At 38.2% G+C, this 18735-nt stretch overlaps 2 protein-coding genes across 5 annotated transcripts; both read right to left on the bottom strand.

Annotated features, from left to right (window-relative positions):
* Positions 1 to 1192: 1192 nt before the first annotated feature.
* LOC127617902 (androgen-dependent TFPI-regulating protein) lies at positions 1193 to 4687 on the bottom strand. The gene is made up of 6 exons (XM_052090067.1): positions 4531 to 4687; positions 4267 to 4398; positions 4024 to 4125; positions 2886 to 3001; positions 2589 to 2740; positions 1193 to 2461 (listed from the first exon to the last, which is right to left on the bottom strand). Exons 1-6 carry the CDS (start codon positions 4681 to 4683, stop codon positions 2430 to 2432), a joined length of 687 nt encoding a protein of 228 aa, XP_051946027.1. The 5' UTR covers positions 4684 to 4687; the 3' UTR covers positions 1193 to 2429.
* Positions 4688 to 6142: 1455 nt separating this feature from the next.
* LOC127617894 (protein FAM83H-like) lies at positions 6143 to 18369 on the bottom strand. Of its 4 annotated transcripts, XM_052090038.1 has the most exons (7): positions 18098 to 18359; positions 16656 to 17110; positions 13136 to 13300; positions 12817 to 12941; positions 9357 to 12682; positions 6565 to 8912; positions 6143 to 6286 (listed from the first exon to the last, which is right to left on the bottom strand). In XM_052090038.1, the coding sequence occupies exons 2-7, from the start codon at positions 17100 to 17102 to the stop codon at positions 6278 to 6280; spliced, it is 6420 nt and encodes a 2139-aa protein (XP_051945998.1). In that variant the 5' UTR covers positions 17103 to 17110; positions 18098 to 18359; the 3' UTR covers positions 6143 to 6277. The 4 variants fall into 4 exon arrangements, with proteins under 4 accessions (XP_051945998.1, XP_051945996.1, XP_051945995.1 ...); XM_052090036.1 differs by having other exon boundaries at positions 6565 to 12682; positions 18293 to 18369; XM_052090035.1 differs by having other exon boundaries at positions 6565 to 12682.
* Positions 18370 to 18735: the final 366 nt, after the last annotated feature.

Genomic DNA, 18735 nt, shown 5'->3' with positions numbered 1-18735 from the left:
TCTTCAGGAGTATGACTTTTTAAATGAGGAATAAATGACTGAGTGTACCTTTAATATTGTATTTTTATTTAACAGGTATTTACTTTTTCCCCCACAAAATTTTGTTTGAGATAAAATTATATTCCACAGACCCCCTTTTGAAGACTGGACTATAATTACACATAATATTACACATGAGTTTATTAAGTATACTTGACTTTCACATACCATCTGAAATGGTGCTGTGAAAACCTAGCCAAGGCCTGCTTTTGAAACAACTGATAAATTTATACAATCTAGTGTGCAATAAGGAAGCAGGTAAAATAGTCCAAATATATATATTTTTAAAGGAATAATTCAGCCGAAAATGAAAATTCTCTCATCATTTACTAAATCACTGGAGCCTTATGGATTACTTTTAAGCTACCTTTATGTTCTTTTTGGAGCTCCAAAGTTCTGTCCACCATTCACTTGCATTGTATGCAAGAGCTGAAATATTCTTCTGAAAAAAATGTGTGTTCTGCAGAAGAAAGAAAGTCATACAAATCTGGGATGGAATGAGGGTGAGTAAATGATGAGTGAATTATCCTTTTTGGGTGAACTGTCCCTTTAAATGCAAAATGCTTGCACTGTACTGACCTCATTTGGCATTTGTGATGTTACACTACACTCATAAAAACAAAGGTTCCAATCAGAGCCAAAAGGTTTTACAGCCTCAGGCCATAGTATAACTTTTTTTGGTTCCACATACAACTTCATATTCTCAAAATGAAAATACCATCTATGTACTGGTGCTTTAAAGAACCCAAACACAATACACTGCTCGGACCTCAGAGATCTCAGAGAAACATACAGCCACCCCAAGAAATGCAAGCAAAAACATTTTTATTGTTAAGAGGATGGTTCTTCAAAGGTACTGCAAAGAACCATGAAGAATATTTATTTATTTAAATATATGCGATTGTTTAAGTAATATGTCGGGCCTTCCTTTATTTCTGGTCTCATGAATGAACCCCACTCTACATACTGTATCTAGTATAGGCCAACATATACATTTTCTTAAACTCATTCTCTAACCAGACTAAGTGAATATATATATATATATATATATATATATATATATATATATATATTAATGGATCTATTTGTTTTTCGAACAGTGGAAAATGAATGTACAGGAGCTTCACTCATTGCAAAACTCCTTTCTGTTGAACTTGTGGATGCAGATTCAAACTATTTGCACCACATCAAAGAATGCAGAGATCTGAGAGGAGGTTCAACCTGAGAGGAAACGTGTCATGAAGACAGCATACAACAACCATTTCAGACTCCTTCCATGCCTTTAACCCTGAGAGAGAAAACCTGAGAAAAATGTCCCTCTTTTGATTTGGTTATTGGTAACCTTTGTCCTCCCCATTGATTTAAATGATTATGAAATGCTTGGACTCATATTCCTAATCTCGAAAGATGTTTCCAAAACATCTGGAACATCTATTCTGAAAGACTCCATCAGAATGGGCAAAGAGAAAAGGAAGAAAAGTTTGTGATGAGGTTTAATGTAATGTTCCCATCAATTCCCATGAAATACAGAATCACAGCACCATTAATTATCCTTCGGTTCCAAATATATGCATAAGCTATCATGAAATATATTTAATTTAACATTTAAATTCTGCGCGCAAACCACAGAACAATTTCTGTTCAGGTTTTGTTTCAACAAAAATTACATATAGATATAAACTGGAAATGCAATGGCAACTTAAAAGTAGATATAGATTTAAACCCTTGGGCATTTAAAAACATGCTGATGAAGTTATAATAAGCTGTGAATAGTGTAACAAAGTCATGTTACATTTTGTACATGCATACAAATTGTACAAGTTCTGCAAGTTACAGTAGCAAGTAAGTAGACATACTTTAAGTTTTGCATTACACAGCAAATTAATGGACAAACCTTTCACATTCATTTGTTGTTATAGTTGTGGCATAATCAACTCTAATGCAGTTCATATTTATATTATTAAATTACAATAAATGATGTAGAACACCAGTCTTGCCATTTATTAACAGTTGCAAGTTCACAGAAATGTCCATTAACCACTTTACATATTCACATTTATCTATTACAGATACACATTTTCATTTCAAATTTAAAGTTCTGAGGAAAAGTATTTGCCCCCAATCACGATTTCATGTGTTTTTGTGTATTTTTCATACTACATTATTTTAGATATTAAAACAAGATATACAGTATGGTAGCAAAAGTAGAATGGTAACCAAAACAACATGCAATATAATGCAGATAATTCACAATCTGATAAGAAGCTGATTCGTATAAGAGATTTACCAGGTTAATTTCACCAAAATAGAACAATTATATATATATATATATATATATAAAACATTTGTCATGTGTTAGTCTGAGGAACATACAACATCCTTGTAAAACATCATGCACTCTTCATCTTTGGATGATCTTTCCCTGATGGAGTGAAAGGAGACAGCATGAAATAGTATATTGGTATATAGGGCTATACAAATAGTATAATAGAAGCAAGTATCACAAGAAATATAACACAAAACAGAAAAATATTCTGTTCTTTTCTCACCCCAAACTTTTTTGTTCAAAGTTTGTCCAAGTATGTACAGCAGTGACACCACAAGCATATTATGCAAGAAGAAGACAGTCAAGCCTGAGCTGCTAAACAGCCCCAGTAAGGGGTAAACCCAGATTCCCACAGTCAAATACACCCAAATGACCCTTAAGAAGAAAATAAAAAAACATAAAAACAGGTGAAATACATTAATGCTGTGTCTTATAACAATAATTTCATAATAAAGAAATTTGCATTAAGTCACTTAATCAATATACCGATATAAAGAATTAACAGAAGACATGCACTCACCATCCCAGGTAGGCAACACCAACGATTCCCAGAGCAGCCAGCCCATTCTTTGTTTTAGGGTAGATGTGTGGCTCAAGTAAGATCTCACCAAGCAAGATTGGGAGAACAAGAGTGTGCTAGAAATGAAACATCCAAAATGATTGTTATTAACAATATGCTGGACAGTGTAGTATTTAATTGATAGAATTATAGGTAGTCATTAATATATATATATATATATATATATATATATATATATATATATACAGGGTTGAGGAGTAACAGAATACATGTAACGGGATTACGTATTTAAAATACAAAATATAAGTAACTGTATTCTGCTACAGTTACAATTTAAATAATTGGTATTTAGAATACAGTTACATTCAAAATGTATTTTGATTAATAAAGCGATTACTTTGCATTTTATTGTCTTTTATTTCATTTAATATTTAGTCCTTTCAGATGGAAAACATTTATAAATATAAATGATGCGATCCAAAGTGCATTTGAACATCGGTGAAACACTTTCTTATAATGTGTTACATTAATACAAGCAGAGAGAAAGTAAGTTTGATGTAAGTTTTGAGCAGAAGAAATAGAAATAAACATTGTGTAAATTGTCAGCATTACGCGAAGATAAAATGCTATTTCTAGCCATTTTACATGCACGTTACCAGACACGATCATATTTATTTATAATCAAGAAAATTTACGTTGGATCATAATTTCTTTATTTTCTAGTAAATATTTTGATATTAGGGCAAAAATCATATTCTTGATAATAATTTTTGTATTTTTTTCCTGTAAAAATATCTAAAAATCCTTAAAACAAGATCAATTTGATTTATCTTGTTTTAGAAACAACACTGCATAAGATATTTAGGTTTTTCAGAGAATGTATTTTTAACGTGTGTATTTTGTCTTTCTGTACTGACAGAGTTTTTATACTCAAAACAAGTGATAAAAATCTACCAGTGCTGAAGAAGTAATCCAAAGTATTTAGAATACGTTACTGACCTTGAGTAATTTAACGGAATACATTACAAATTACATTTTACAGCATGTATTCTGTAATCTGTAGTGGAATACATTTCAAAAGTAACCCTCACAACCCCACGTGTGTAAATATATATATATTATAAGACAGCAAACCAACCATAGCATGATTTATCCATGGAGGGAAGAGATTGTCCAATGACTCTGGATAGACCAGCTGTCGATCATAGGCAAATATCAGCCAAAACAGCAGTACTACAAACTTCACAGAGGAAAAAACGGTCAATTAAAAACAAAGAACTCAAAATGTGCATATCTGCACCCAATAGTAATTTAATGATTGTAATTTAAAAACTGTTCACTACTTCCAGATTGTAGAATTTGTAGAATACTTTTCCCTTACCATGCCCACTGGAAACACAAAGACAGAAAAGAGCAAGTCCTTGCAGAGGCAGAGAAGTGATATTTTCGAGGCTTTCTCCACCGGCTGAATGTCATTAACAGATGCCAATCCAAAAAAACCCATCTGTAAGACCTAAGAAATAAACATTTTAGAAAATGTACAAGTTACCTTCAGAATAAGAAAGTTGCTTTTTAAAGGATTAGAGGTTGCTAAATGATCTAGACATTGCCAGTCTAAATATATTTCACAATTGAGGCATCTTACCAGGTTTAAAAAGGTGAGGTATTTCCAGGGTCCCCCATAGACAAATATTCCTTCTGGTAGATCTGAATCCCCTCTTGCATAAATAGACTTAATAACAAAGGCATACCAGCTGAAAGCAGCTAAGTGGCAAACTTTCTTTAATATGGCAGTCATGTCTGCAGTCCAGTCCAGTTCGATTGGTAACTAAAATGTTCCTTACCATGCAGTGAGTTCTCTACAGTGTTGAACTGACCACATTTAGATATATAAGGAGGAAAGCTTACATTGAGAGATTAGCCTAAATTAACAAGCCTTGGCCATGGTCTTATAAAAGTGCAAATCTTGACAAGGGGCCCATTGTTTTTCTGGTGACATCACAGAATGCTATTTATATAATTTTGTAACATTGCCTTAAATGTTGTGCCCTAAAAATAAAACGTTTTGTAATTTTGTTTTGTAAAGTGACATTTAAGCTTAATTGCATGGTTTACATATTTTGCAGCATGACTCAAACTGTCATAGTTGCTTATTACAGATTGATGATGTCACAAAGTTAAATAAGCTTGGTCTAAAGCAAGCAAATAAACACAATACAAAAAAGTCTCTTAAAGTGTTTCCATGTTGTAATAAGCCATTATTATTACATGATTGCTCTATTCACTGTGATATTTCTTGACTTAATCTTTGTTCCCATGTCAAATATTTATAATGGGAACAATGCTAAAGTGGTAGTGAATTAGTTTTATTAGGTTTTATTTCTCAATCAGACATTAGGATTTTCTCTTGGATTGATAACAAGTCCCTTCCTATTGAGAATACATACAGTATTTGGTTCAGTAATTTATCAGGAGAGATTAAATAGCTTTTTTGGGAACATGTCTTATGTTCTACATTGAATTGATTATTTTGATGTCAGTTACTGCTATAAACATGATTCAATCTTGCAACTTTTGGAAGGGGTGGCAACATAAACAGATTTGAGTAACATTATTGGTTCTCTTTAAATGCAGTCAACAAAATCCAGCTATTGAACCCTTGTCAAAAACAGATGCTGCCTCATCATTGCATTAACAACTCTTCACAAACATACTTCAAAGTTTAAATAAATCAATATCAGTCCTAAACTTGCAATATGCACATTTAATTTATCTACACAATATCTGAATTGTGTCAGACATGTTTACACGTTAGTGTACCAAATATCTTAGCATATGACAATTTTTAAACTTTGACCTCTTTGTTTCCATAAGAATTTAATTTTTTGTATTACGGTTTGAATAATTTAAAATCTACTTATTTCAAATTATTGCAAAGGACAGACATAATACACTTGTGCCTTTTTTATATTGTATTTACATAGTAAATTGTTGTTTGTGTCATCTGAAAATATTAGTAATTAAAACTGTACATCAGATCACAATTTCTGGATACAGAAATCCAGATCAGCACAAAGTCTTCAGCAATGTGATTCAACCTTTTTCGAGCAGGAAGGGGTTGTGGTCCTGTCTTCTGTTACAGTCTATCTGCATAGCTGCACTGAGTTCAGGGCAGCCGCAAGAGCTATAATCTCAATCTTGTCAAGTCTTGCAGAGATTTCCACTCTGGCAAGGTAGGAGGCACTATTTTTTCGAATCACGTGTTGTAAGATTCTCTGACCCAAGTTAGTGCAGGCTCACATAATGAGCTAAGACTGGAGGAAAATACAGCAAAAAAGCTTCCCTTTCATCGTCACATACTGGAGCCACTATTCCAAAAGTTTAGTCCCAATTCATGAGGCCTGTGAAAACAGCAAGTAAATAGTGGTATTAGAATGGCAGGAAAATGTTTTCCTTTGTCTGTTTTTTATATATATTGTGATTTATCATGTATCACACTTTAAAACGTACCTATTATTTTAGAAAACATTGAATCCATCAGTATTTAAAAAAAGTATTCAAATGCATACACACACAAATATGCACACATCACAAAGAGCAATTATAACAGCCTTAATTTATATCCCTGCTAAGCCTACATGTACATGTTGGAGTTAATTTCACAAATTCTATAAAGTACCTCAAAACGACTGTAGACCCTTCTCTCTTTACGCAATTGCTCCATCTTTTGTAGTAAATTCGCCCGGTCTTCTTGTGTAACACTGGATGACCAGGGCCTTCCTGAATGTTTATCTGCAGAGCTAACCTCACCCGCTTTGGTTTCAAGAGTCTGTTTGGACTGGGATGCTCTGCTTTGGTTCTTTGCTGAAATTTGTTCTAAAATAACTTTAGAGTCATCTCTAAGGTTGGTGGAGGAAAGAACATTTGCGGTAGATGACTGATGTGTGGGTATAACAGATTTTGGTTTCTCTGTAACAGCTGATTGATTTTCTGCATCACTGTGTTCAACCAAGTCACATTCAGATTTTTCTAACACCTCTGCAAAGTTTGTCACAGAGTTTTCTAACTCTGGATTTGTATTTTTGGTTCTATCACCCTGGATATGGTCGAGAGTTGGAGAAACCGCAGCTTTCTCATGGTACTCGGGTTCAGCTGAAGAGTCGTGCCTCCAGGGTTGCTCATCAATGGTCTTGTGATTTTGACACTCATCTTTGTTATTCTCAGGTTTTGGGTCATTTTGACAACTGATTGTCTCTTTTCTCACATTAGTTATAGGTGATTTGGCTTGTGCTTGTGTGTTGTTGGGGGAAGAATTTAGTTCCATCCAGGATTTGGTTATATCAGAATTAAGATTCAAACTGCTCTCTGGGGAAGCACAAGGTGTCAAAAAATCAGATCGGGAATGTTCAGCTGATGAACCCAAGTCTGTGATGACTGCACTTTCAGATCTGCTGCTGTCTGGTTGAGTAATGTTAGTAGATGGGATGGGTCCTTGTTTGCTCAAGGCTTGACAAACGCTAATGTATTTTTCCTCATTGATGTTAAGTGAATTGGTTTCTTGAGATAGGCATGTTTCTGATGAAGTGATGTCAATGGGCAAGTTGATTTTATAAGGTGATTCACTGTCATCTGCTGGACAATGTTCAGGGGATTTGACTTCAGCATTTTGTGTGGTGCAAGCTACTAGGGTAAAGAGATTTTTCTCTAAGTTAGTTTCAAGTATAGAAGTGCACACTGAGCTTGTCTGAAATATGTCACCTGTTGCATTGGGGTGCTGAGAAGAGTCTATGTCTGTTGCAGTGGGGATTTGGGAAGAGTCTGTGTTCGTTGCAGTCAGTTGCTGTGAAGACACACTACCTAATGCAGTGCATTGTTGGGAAGATTCTGTGTCTATTGCAGTGGGGTGTTGGGTAGAGTCTGTGTCTGATGCAGTGTGGGGTTGGGTAGAGTTTGTGTCTGTTGCACTGCATTGTTGGGAAGTGCTTATGTCTGTTGCAGAGGGGTGTTGGGAAGAGTCTGTGTCTATTGCAGTGTGGGGTTGGGTAGAGTTTGTGTCTGTTGAACTGCATTGTTGGGAAGTGCTTATCTCTGTTGCAGAGGGGTGTTGTGAAAAGTCTGTGTCTGTTGCAGTGGGGTGTTGTGAAAAGTCTGTGTCTGTTGCAGTGGCCTGCTGTGAAGTCTCTTTTTTTGTTGCATTGGGGTGCTGGGAAGGGTTTATGTATGTTGCAGTGGGGCGTTGGGAAGAGTCTGTGTCTTTTGCAGAGGGGTGTTTGAAAGAGTCTGTTCCTGTTGCATGTGGGTAAGAGTCTATGTCTGTTGCAGTGGGCTGTTGGGAAGTGTCTATTGCATTGGTGTGCTGGGAAGCATCTGTGTCTGTTGCAGTGGGGTGTTGGGAAGAGTCTATGTCTGTTGCAGTGGGGATTTGGGAAGTGTCTGTGTTTGTTGCAGTCAGTTGCTGTGAAGACTCACTACCTGTTGCAGTGCATTGTTGGGAAGATTTTGTGTCTGTTGCAGTGGCATGTTGGGTAGAATCTGTGTCTGTTGCAGTGGCCTGCTGTGAAGTGTCTGTGTTTGCTGCAGTGGGATGTTGGGAAGAGTCTGTGTCTGTTGCAGTGGCCTGCTGTGATGTGTCTGTGTTTGCTGCAGTGGGGTGCTGGGAAGGTTTTATGTCTGTTGCAGTGGGGAGTTGGGAAGAGTCTATGTCTTTTGCAGAAGGGTGTTTGAAAGAGTCTGTTCCTGTTGCATTGGGGTGCTGGGAAGAGTCTCTGTATTTTGCAGTGGGCTGTTGGGAAGAGTCAGTGTTTGTTGCAGTGGGGTGCTGGGAAGAGTCTGTGTCTATTGCAGTGTGGGGTTGGGTAGAGTTTATGTCTGTTGAACTGCATTGTTGGGAAGTGTCTAATGCATTGGTGTGCTGGGAAGCGTCTGTGTCTGTTGCAGTGTGGTGTTGGGAAGAGTCTATGTCTGTTGCAGTGGGGATTTGGGAAGAGTCTGTGTTTGTTGCAGTCAGTTGCTGTGAAGACTCACTACCTGTTGCAGTGCATTGTTGGGAAGATTCTGTGTTTGTTGCAGTGGCGTGTTGGGTAGAGTCTGTGTCTTTTGCAGAGGGGTGTTTGAAAGAGTCTATGTCTGTTGCAGTGGGGTGATGGGAAGAGTCTCTGTATGTTGCAGTGGGCTGTTGGGAAGAGTCAGTGTTTGTTGCAGTGGGGTACTGGGAAGAATCTGTGTCTGTTACACTTGGGTGTTGGTAAGAGTCTATGTCTGTTGTAGTGGGCTGTTGGGAAGTGTCTACTGCATTGGTGTGCTGGGAAGCGTCTGTGTCTGTTGCAGTGAGCTGTTGGGAAGTGTCTATTGCATTGGTGTGCTGGGAAGCGTCTGTTGCAGTGGGGTGTTGGGAAGAGTCTATGTCTGTTGCAGTGGGGATTTGGGAAGAGTCTGTATTTGTTGCGGTCAGTTGCTGTGAAGACTCACTACCTGTTGCAGTGCATTGTTGGGTAGAGTCTGTGTGTGTTGCACTGTATTGTTGGAAAATGCTTATGTCTGTTGCAGTGGGGTGTTGGGAAAAGTCTGTGTCTGTTGCAGTGGCCTGTTGTGAAGTGTCTGTTTTTGTTGCACTGGGGTGTTGGGAAGAGTCTATGTCTGTTGCAGTGGGCTGTTGGGAAGTGTCTATTGCATTGGTGGGCTGGGAAGCATCTGTGTCTGTTGCACTGGGGTGTTGGGAAGAGTCTATGTCTGTTGCAGTGGGCTGTTGGGAAGCGTCTGTGTTTGTTCCAGTGGGGTGCTGGGAAGACTCTGTGTCTGTTACACTTGCGTGTTGGTAAGAGTCTATGTCTGTTGCAGTGGGCTTTTGGGAAGAGACTTTGTCTGTTGCATTGGTGTGCTGGCATGAGTTGGTGTTTGTTGCTGTAGGGTGTTGGAAAGGGTCAGTGACATTTGCAGTGGGGGGTTGAAAAGAGTCTGTGTCTGCAGGATCGGGGTGCTGGGAAGAGCTGTTGCCTGTTGCAGTGGGGTGTTGGGAAGAGACTGTAACTTTTGCAGCGAGGAGTTGGGAAGTGTCTGTTGCATTGGGGTGCTGGGAAGATGCAGTCCCTGTTGCATTGGGGTGTTGGGAAGAGTTTATGTCTGTCTCAGTGGGGTGTTGTGAAGAGTCTACTTCTGTGTCAGAGGGTTGTTTGGAAGAGCCTGTGTTGGTTGCATTCGGGTGCTGGGAAGAGTCTATGTCTGTTGCAGTGGAGTGATGTGAAGAGTCTGTGTCTGTTGCATTGGGCTGTTGGGAAGAGTCTACCATCATTGTAGGCAAATCTATGGAAGAGCCTGAATCTGCTACAGTGGGGTGTTGGGGACGTTCATTTCCTATTGTAGTGTGGTCTGTCTTCATTACAGTGGGTTGTTGGGAAGATTCACTTTCTGCTGCAGTGGGATGTTGGGAAGAGTTTTCTTCGATTGCAGTAGGCTGTTGGAAATAGCCTGTCTCAATTGCAGTGGGGGGTTGGGAAAAGTCGCTTTCTGTTGCATTCGGCTGTTGGGAAAAATCTGCCCCCATTGCACTTTGCTGTTTGAAAGAGTCAGCAGTGGGTTTTGGGGAATTAACACTTTTTGCTGCAATGGGGTCAGCAGACAAATCACATACATGCTTTTGTGTACAGACATTTAAAATGGGGGTTGACTGATTTTTAGCTTTATGTACTGTGCTTGTCTCCATAACAGGGACTGGGCTGGTGTCTTCTAGAAAAGAATTTAAGCCAGACTCTTCTGCAAGTTTTTTCTTCAATCTAATTTTTTCAGCATCTGTGGCTCTGTGCGGGATGTCTTCACTAGATTCCTCACATTTAGTGCCATCAAGGGTTTTTTGTTTCTCAGGTGCTGTGAGAGTGGCATTTTTTAACTTAACTGGGGTTGTTGGGGTCTTAAAAACAGGCACTGCCTTTTTATCTATGTCACTGGTAGAGAGTTTCTCGGGTGCATCAGACTTTTTGGGGGATTTGGCGGTATTGCTTAGAGATGATTTGGCTGCTGCAAGTTCAGCTTTGCGTTTGGCTGCTAACTCTTTGAAAAAACTCAGTCTACAGTCAGGATCATTCATGTCTATGTTAGACGCTGACCTTTGAAATACATTAGATGTCCATTCATCTCTTTGGCTCCTTCCTTCAAAAACTTCTGATTGTACTTGTTCAGGCAGGTCTTTCTCTTGCAGAGGCCCCTTTATTGTCTTTTTTTGTACATTTTGGAAGTTCTCAACCATATCTTCCTTAGAATTTGCACCAACTTTGTTTAGTACTTCCTCAGAGTGTGCAGACTTCATGAATGGGTTTTCAACTGTGGTTGACCTTGCAAAACTGCTCCACTGAAATGGTGCTCTTCTTTTCTCGTCTCCATCTTTTTCTACTGAATTATCTTTCATCTCTGAAGTATTCATCTCCAAATTTGATTTGAATATTAGTGAGTCTCTCAGTCTAGATCTCCTGGGGACAGTGCGGGTGGGTTTCCTCCTGTGGAACTCTTCAATAATCAGATTGGTTTCTTTAGGTTCTCTATACTGTGCCTCCTCCACTTTGTCACCCTCGGTGTTGCAAGATGACTCTGAAGTTGTTGTAGGTGTTGTTTTCATATTTATTCGTGATAAGTCTGCTGGGTAGTTAACTGAATTATCAGGCAAATTGGAAGTGTTTTGAATCTGAAGAAATGTGTGATTTTCCCCAGATAAAGGTATCCTGTTACACTCCATGTTACCAGGTCTAATTTCAGCACCTACAGGGTCACAAGGCCCTTCCTGCATAAAACATGGAACGTTATTACACAAGTCAGATCCTTCAAGTTCAGACAAATCCACTTCTTCTGCATCATCATATGTACTAAGGTATGAGCTGATCCTCCAATTTCGCAGCCCCTGCTTTTGGCTCACATCCTGTGGTTTGCGGTTTACATTGAAGACACGTTTCTGGTCTAGTAGATTTTGTTGTGTTGGGGACGTCTGACAAGCATAAGACTTACCCATAATATGTCTCCTGAGATTGGACTGCACAGGTGGCATTAAATTCCTGGCACTTTGTCCTTCCTCCATAGGAGAGTGAGACTGCAAGTATCTTTGAACATGATCATAAGCATCTGGTGGTCCAGCCTCATCTCCTTCAAGAGAGTAGCCAGACCCTGAAAATTGATCTACGTGGTAGCCTTGGCCTCTAATCCTGCCATACATGTCATAACCTGTCTGTAATCCAGTTCCATGCTGGTAAAAACAAGGTTCCCTTGCAAAGTGGGTGCTCTGGGTCACTACTCCCTCCTTATACTGCTTGCCTCTGATTGTGGCATGATTTTGGGGGGGAATGTATTCATAATTAGGTAAGTCTGCAAAGCCATGCCTTTTGAAGCTAGTCATTTCAGCTGGTCCTCTTATCTGTCTTCTATGCTCAATAGGTTGATGGTCCCCTTGAAATTGTTGAGTGGCATGTAGATTCATCTGCCTCTGAACAGAGGGATTTTCCTCTACTGCAGTGTGGATGAATTCACCCCTCCTGTAGGGTAGCATTTTGTGACCAGCATTCATATGACCCTCTGCAGAATATTCAGCCCATTTCATGTCCATAGTTGGATATTCTCTCTTAAGCATGTGGGTCTTATCTGTGTTATAGTAACTTCCTTGTTCACTGCTGTAGTGTGGCATATTTGCCAAAATATTTTCAACAACTAGTGGCTCTGAGTGGGCAAACAGAATCCGAAACTCTTCATCAAAGGTGGTCACAAGCTGTCCAAGAAACAGATGTGCTAGGCAGCGATGTATCTTCTCAAAAGACCACATGAAGCTGCAATGGAAAGAAATATTTTTTAACAAACAAATTTATGGGCACAACACCTCAACAAAATTTATTAAAGTTAAAAAGGTACAGATATTTACATTATTTAAAAAAAATTATTATAAAATGCAAAACGCATCTACCTATAGTTTCCACTTAAAACAGCCCTGGAGTCTACCAGTATGAAGCGATCCATCATCTGGCCTTTGAAGGACTTGCCTGTCTGGCAGAAATAGGTACTGCCAGACACAGTTCTTACTCGCATGAACTGTATGTAAAAATATGTTAATGAATCTGTCTCATTTGAAGCAACTACATTTTAAGTGACTCTTAATTCACATATTAATTGAGAGTCAGATTAGTAAGTCAATAAATAATCAGCAAAAAGCCACAAATTCTGAACCAATATACTCTTCAGGAGTACTCAATTTATGATATGAGTTTACAGTGAAAAGTACCTACTTTTATCTCATCCAGATTCACCCTACAGTTGTTCACCATTGCAACAAAATGGTGAGCATTCAGTTCATCAAGAAGAATATAAACAGCTACACCACGCATCGCTGCGCCAAGGATGTCGGCAAAGATGTCAACATCTGTAAACATATCCATCACCACGGCAACAACCTTAAGCAGAAAATAAAAAAGACATTCCAAGTATTGCACAATATACAAAGCATTCAATTTGAATTGGAACTGGAATCTTTGGAACTGTTTTCAAGCGGAGCATTTTCAAAACTCTTGGTACTAATCACCTAATACAATCATCAAGAGGTGTTTTAAGCCAATGATCACCATGCACTGCATGGAAAAGAGCAGTATTGACATTATGATGACTCCTTTCATGTTCCACCCACATTAAAAAATGTCATACTAGGTTTTTTTTTAAAATGTTTTTGTCCAGATTCCCACTACTTAGTAGGTCCTCACAGTTGGCACGGTTACTCACCTCAATCCGGGTGGCAGAGGACAAGTCTCACTTGCCTCCGCTTCTGAGACCACCAATCCATGCATCTTATCATGTGGCTCATTGTGCATGGCACCACAAAGACTCTCCGCATTTGGAGGCTCATGCTACTCTCCACAATCCACAAACATCTTACCACGCACTCCATTGAGAGCGAGAACCAGTAATCGCGACCACGAGGAGGTTACCCCATGTGACTCTACCCTCCCTAGCAACTGGGCCAATTTGGTTTCTTAGGAGTCACTCAGCTAGGGCTGCAACTAACAATTATTTTGATAATCGACTAATCTAACGAATATTAGAACGATTATTCGACTATTCGGTTGATTATTGCAACGATTAATCATTAGCTCTTAACCCGACTATTCAGCTTGTGCCTAGACTTAAAAGGTTGTATTAAACGTGGTTACTAACAATAAAGAGGACAAAATCATCTTTTAAAAATAACTCTAAATGACATTCACTGAATTCCAAGGAAAAACAATGTATTTTTAAGTTTAATACAGTAAAAAAATCACTCAAAAAAAAAAACCTACTGTCATCAAGATTTTTTGTCTTGTTTTCCACATATTCTCTAAAAGCAAGTCTAAATATATTATATGTTGCTTCTCAGGTAAATGTATCTTCTTTTAAGTAGGCTGTTTTTAGATATTTTTAAATATTTCAATATAAAATATTGTATTCAACATTCTCCAATAACATTTCTTTCTTCTGCAGTATAGCTACTAATGTTTACTAATTTTAGATATTATTTTTGGAAAACAAGCCAAAAAAGACTGAACAAAAACTTGATCAAAGACTGATCAAAACCTTTGTTGCAGTGTATAATGGGCTAAGACTCTCTCACCTTTATTTTCACTTCAATCCATCTTTAACTCACAAAAACGAACTCTATCTTCTTAATAGAGCTGTGTATCGTCGATTTACTTCACAATAAGATACACACGTGACACATAGGCCACAATATATTATGATTCAATATGTCCCAATTCATCATGTTATTAATATATCTACAGCAAATGTGCACGAGGGACGGGCATCCCTGTGCCAGAGTGTGCCTCAGTCGGGGGCAGTTTCAATCTCTCCCCCTTCACACGACTCATATACGTGGCGCTGACCGCACAGAGAAATGCCTTTTTTTTTTCTTTTTCATGATTCATTTCCTTATTATTTGGACTTCAATAAAGAATGCATTAAAGATATTGTCACATTCACTGTTGTCTTTTGTTTTTGTACTGTTATTTTGAAGTTTAGTTTAGTTCCTGTTTCCTGTTTGGTTTTTGTAGTCCTCTGTAGTTTCATTGGTGTTCCCCTGATTGGTTAGCTTTCCCTGATTGTTTCCTCCAGGTGTCCCTCATTCCCTTGTTTGTTCCCTCCTGTATTTAAACCTGGTTCTTTGTTCAGTCTTTGTCAATCGTTATATGTAGATGTAATGCCTGTGCCTCTATGTGTTTTGACCCTGTGCCTCTATGTGTTTTGACCCTGTGCCTCTATGTGTTTTGACCCTGTGCCTCTATGTGTTTTGACCCTGTGCCTCATTCGTTTTCATGTTTACTCTTGTTTAGATTTCAGTGTCCCATCGTGGATGTTTGTTTTGTTCCAGTGTCTACCTGTCATTTGTATTAATTTATAGTTTCATTAAAACACTAGCCGCACCTGGATCCAGCCCTCTTGTCTTCCTTTCTTCAATCGTTACAGATATAATGCCAGGTTGTTTGCTTTTTAGATGCTCTGACATGCAGGTTTTGCTTAAGTGAAATGCCTGATCCATCTCTGCTTTATTTCACGATAACAGTGCTTCTGTATTTCCTTATTTTGCATTTTCCCATTATGATTCCGTTATATTTTTCTGAAGTGCTGCTCTCATGCGGCATCATTAGTTTCATATCTGATCTCATGTTAGGTTAAATGAGATCAAACGACTATTCGCCAACGGAATTTTTTTTGACATTGTCGATAACGCAGACTAATCGTTTCAGCCCTACACTCAGCACACCCAGGATTCGAACTCACGACTCCAGGGGTGGTAGTCAGCATCAATACTCGCTGAGATACCCAGGCCCCGTCATACACATTTTTAACAAAATGAGAGTGGATAGATGATGACAAAACATTCAATTAACCTTTTTGTGAGTAGGGTCTAAATTGCTCTGCATTGCCCCTGGAGTGAGTTATTTTTGCATGTGACACTGCACAGCTAGTAGAGTGGAGCAGAGTGTCGAATTTTTGATTTCATTAAAAAATACTGTATATCAGGGGTGCCCAATACGTCAATCACGATCTACCAGTCGATCGTAAAGGCAATGCTGGTAGATCGCACAAATTTAAATGTACTTAAATTAAATTTTAATAAAAATAAATATAATGTCTTTCCTTCTTTTAGTTTGTCTGACTTGCACTTGACGAGTAAATATTGACCAGGCGAGGTTTTGTTTATTCAGTTGCCACGACAACTAGGTTTGCGCATACGCGCCTTCCAAGGACTTCTGAGAACAGAGCGCGAACTTGCGATACTACTGCCCGGATTAGGCAAAACTGTCTGATTTCATTCAGTGCAAGTCATCAGAATAAGTTAAATGCCCTGGCTATTGTAATCTATTGTGCTGTAGGTGTTTTGGGTTTAGTTTTAAAACTGAATGATATCAACATTGAACATTATTATATATTTTTTTATTAATTAGAAGATGAATTCCATGTAGGGATACATGCAGTAGTCCCAACAAGCATTTTCTTATTTTAAATGAAACTGTGTTTTTTTAGTTGGTAGATCTTATTGAGTTGGTCATTTAAAAGTAGATCATCAGATAGCCTAAAAAAGTGTTGGCACCCCTGGACTAGACCATTCATGACAAGTTTTGAATGAAAGATTTTGTTACCTTGTTACAATTGTGATCAGCTGGAGTTTCGTTCCAAGCTTTTTAAAATCATTATAATTAGGGAATCAAGACAATCTGTATACTGCACTTCAGTAAAACATCTGAAAAGGTTTCATACATAACAGAACACAAAACTCACTTGTTGTGCACCCTTGATCAATCTTCGGACTTCCTCCTTAATACTAGCCGTCTCAGGGTTACATGGGTTGACCAGCATAGTGACCTCCGTCGGTCCAACATATCTGTACTGTTGTGGCCAGCCTAAGTCCAGGCTTGGAGCATCGTGGTCTGAATGGATCGGCCAGTAAGTGTCAGACGAGCCATCTGCATCTTCAGCCATGTATCTCTTCTCTGGTTGGACTGTCTGTTGATGCGGAGCCTGTACCATGCACTTGATATACTCAATCTCTGGATGGGATAAGAAATCAACTACATCTGCTCCCTGTAGAAATCCATAGTAGCCCTCTAAGTCAGCTTCAATGAGGGCATCGATAGCTATTCGGTATTCCTCGCGGTAGTGAGGGGGCAGATGGTTGGGGTCCAGGGGGTTGTCCCCCACAGAGGAGCACTGGGACCGATGGGCCATATTTCAACCTGCACAGATAGAATCAGAGTTATGCTACTAAGTGTGGTTTATTTATCAGAAGAAGAAAAAAAAGCAATACACATAAATTCCACATGAGGGCAACCCTGTTTCTTAAGCACAAACCACTGGAGAACAAAAATGACAAACGTGTGCATAGAATATAAAGATATTGTAGAGAAAATATAGAAAATAGACAACACTTTGCAGTAAGGTGAATAAATTAGGTATCTTCAACTATCAATTTAAACAGATAAAAACTGATTTTTAATCTTGGTTAATTTTTAACTTTATAATTTTATCATATACAACTCAATGTAAAACTGTTTTAAGTGTAGAAATTAACATTAAACAAGATTAATAAAAACTGATGAAGTATTGTCCATTGCTAGTTCATGTAAACTAGGCCTATATTGACAAATATTTTCACATTTAGGATTCTTGCATATAGGATATTTCTTTATTTATTTTAATCATTCAATTAGATTTCATTACATGAATTGCTGTTCACATAGGCTACATAGAAACAAGCGAGGCCTGTTGATAAAATATGTGAAACAGACCAAAAATGCAACAAACCCTATACTGTAGGTCTACATGTTGTTTAATTTATTTAAATCGCAATAAGGCAAAATAATAATAATAATAATAATAATAATAATAATAAATATAATAAAAATAATAATAATAATAATAATAATAATAATAATACGTTATGGTTACGATATCAATTCAGTATGGCTCTCTCGTACGTGACGGAATTTTTTTTTTTTAAATACAAAAATAAAAATATATAACGCGTAATAGTTTCAGCTGTTTGAAAATTATGTGGAAACCCCGGTGTTGTGTTTGAATCTGTTATCAGTCAATCAAAATGGATCTGAATCGATCGAGTTCGTTACATTAACATCTGCTTAAACCTCTGGGGTGTGTCTCAAAAACAGAGAGCCCACAATTTAACTAAACTTGCCAACTCCTCGTAATTACATATGCCCGACCTTGTCACAATCTAAACATGTTTTCTTTCCAAAGAGTATCGACGTAACTCCGTTAGATATTGGCGTAGTGAATCCTGAAGCTCCGACGATTTCGCAAACTTACTGCCAGTCTGCCAGACAAACACAAAAGTGCCAATTATGAAAAATTATCACGCCGTAGATTCCCCTCATGTGTTATGAGGACGTAACACGAACCACAGTTCCCCTTGTTTTCCAGTATAAAATCCTTTCATTGAGGTACGACCGTCATGACGAGAGAGGCTTTAACTTTCACTCGGTTAGAGATGAAAAAACACATTTCAGCCAACACACGCGCGCCTGTGCGCGCACGCACGCACACACACACACACACACACACACACACACACACACGCACGTTGCTACAGCTAAATTATGAGGACTCTCCATAGACATAATGTTTTAAAATTTCTTCTACGGAAATTCACCTTCATGACTGTATCAAGTTGTTCTGGATACGCAGTTTACATAAATTGATATTGATCTCTAACTGAGTATTATACGGTTATAGGTAAAGTTAATGATTCTCGGTCATGGTCAGTCTTTAACTATGCACATGTATTGGACAGCATTAACTTGGAACTCATTGAACAGATCAGAGAATGTGTGTTGGCTGGACA

Source organism: Xyrauchen texanus, chromosome 24 (genome assembly GCF_025860055.1).
Source record: "Xyrauchen texanus isolate HMW12.3.18 chromosome 24, RBS_HiC_50CHRs, whole genome shotgun sequence".
NCBI lineage: Eukaryota > Metazoa > Chordata > Actinopteri > Cypriniformes > Catostomidae > Xyrauchen > Xyrauchen texanus.
Note: the sequence above shows the minus strand (reverse complement) of the source record. Positions and strands in the feature narration are given on the sequence as shown.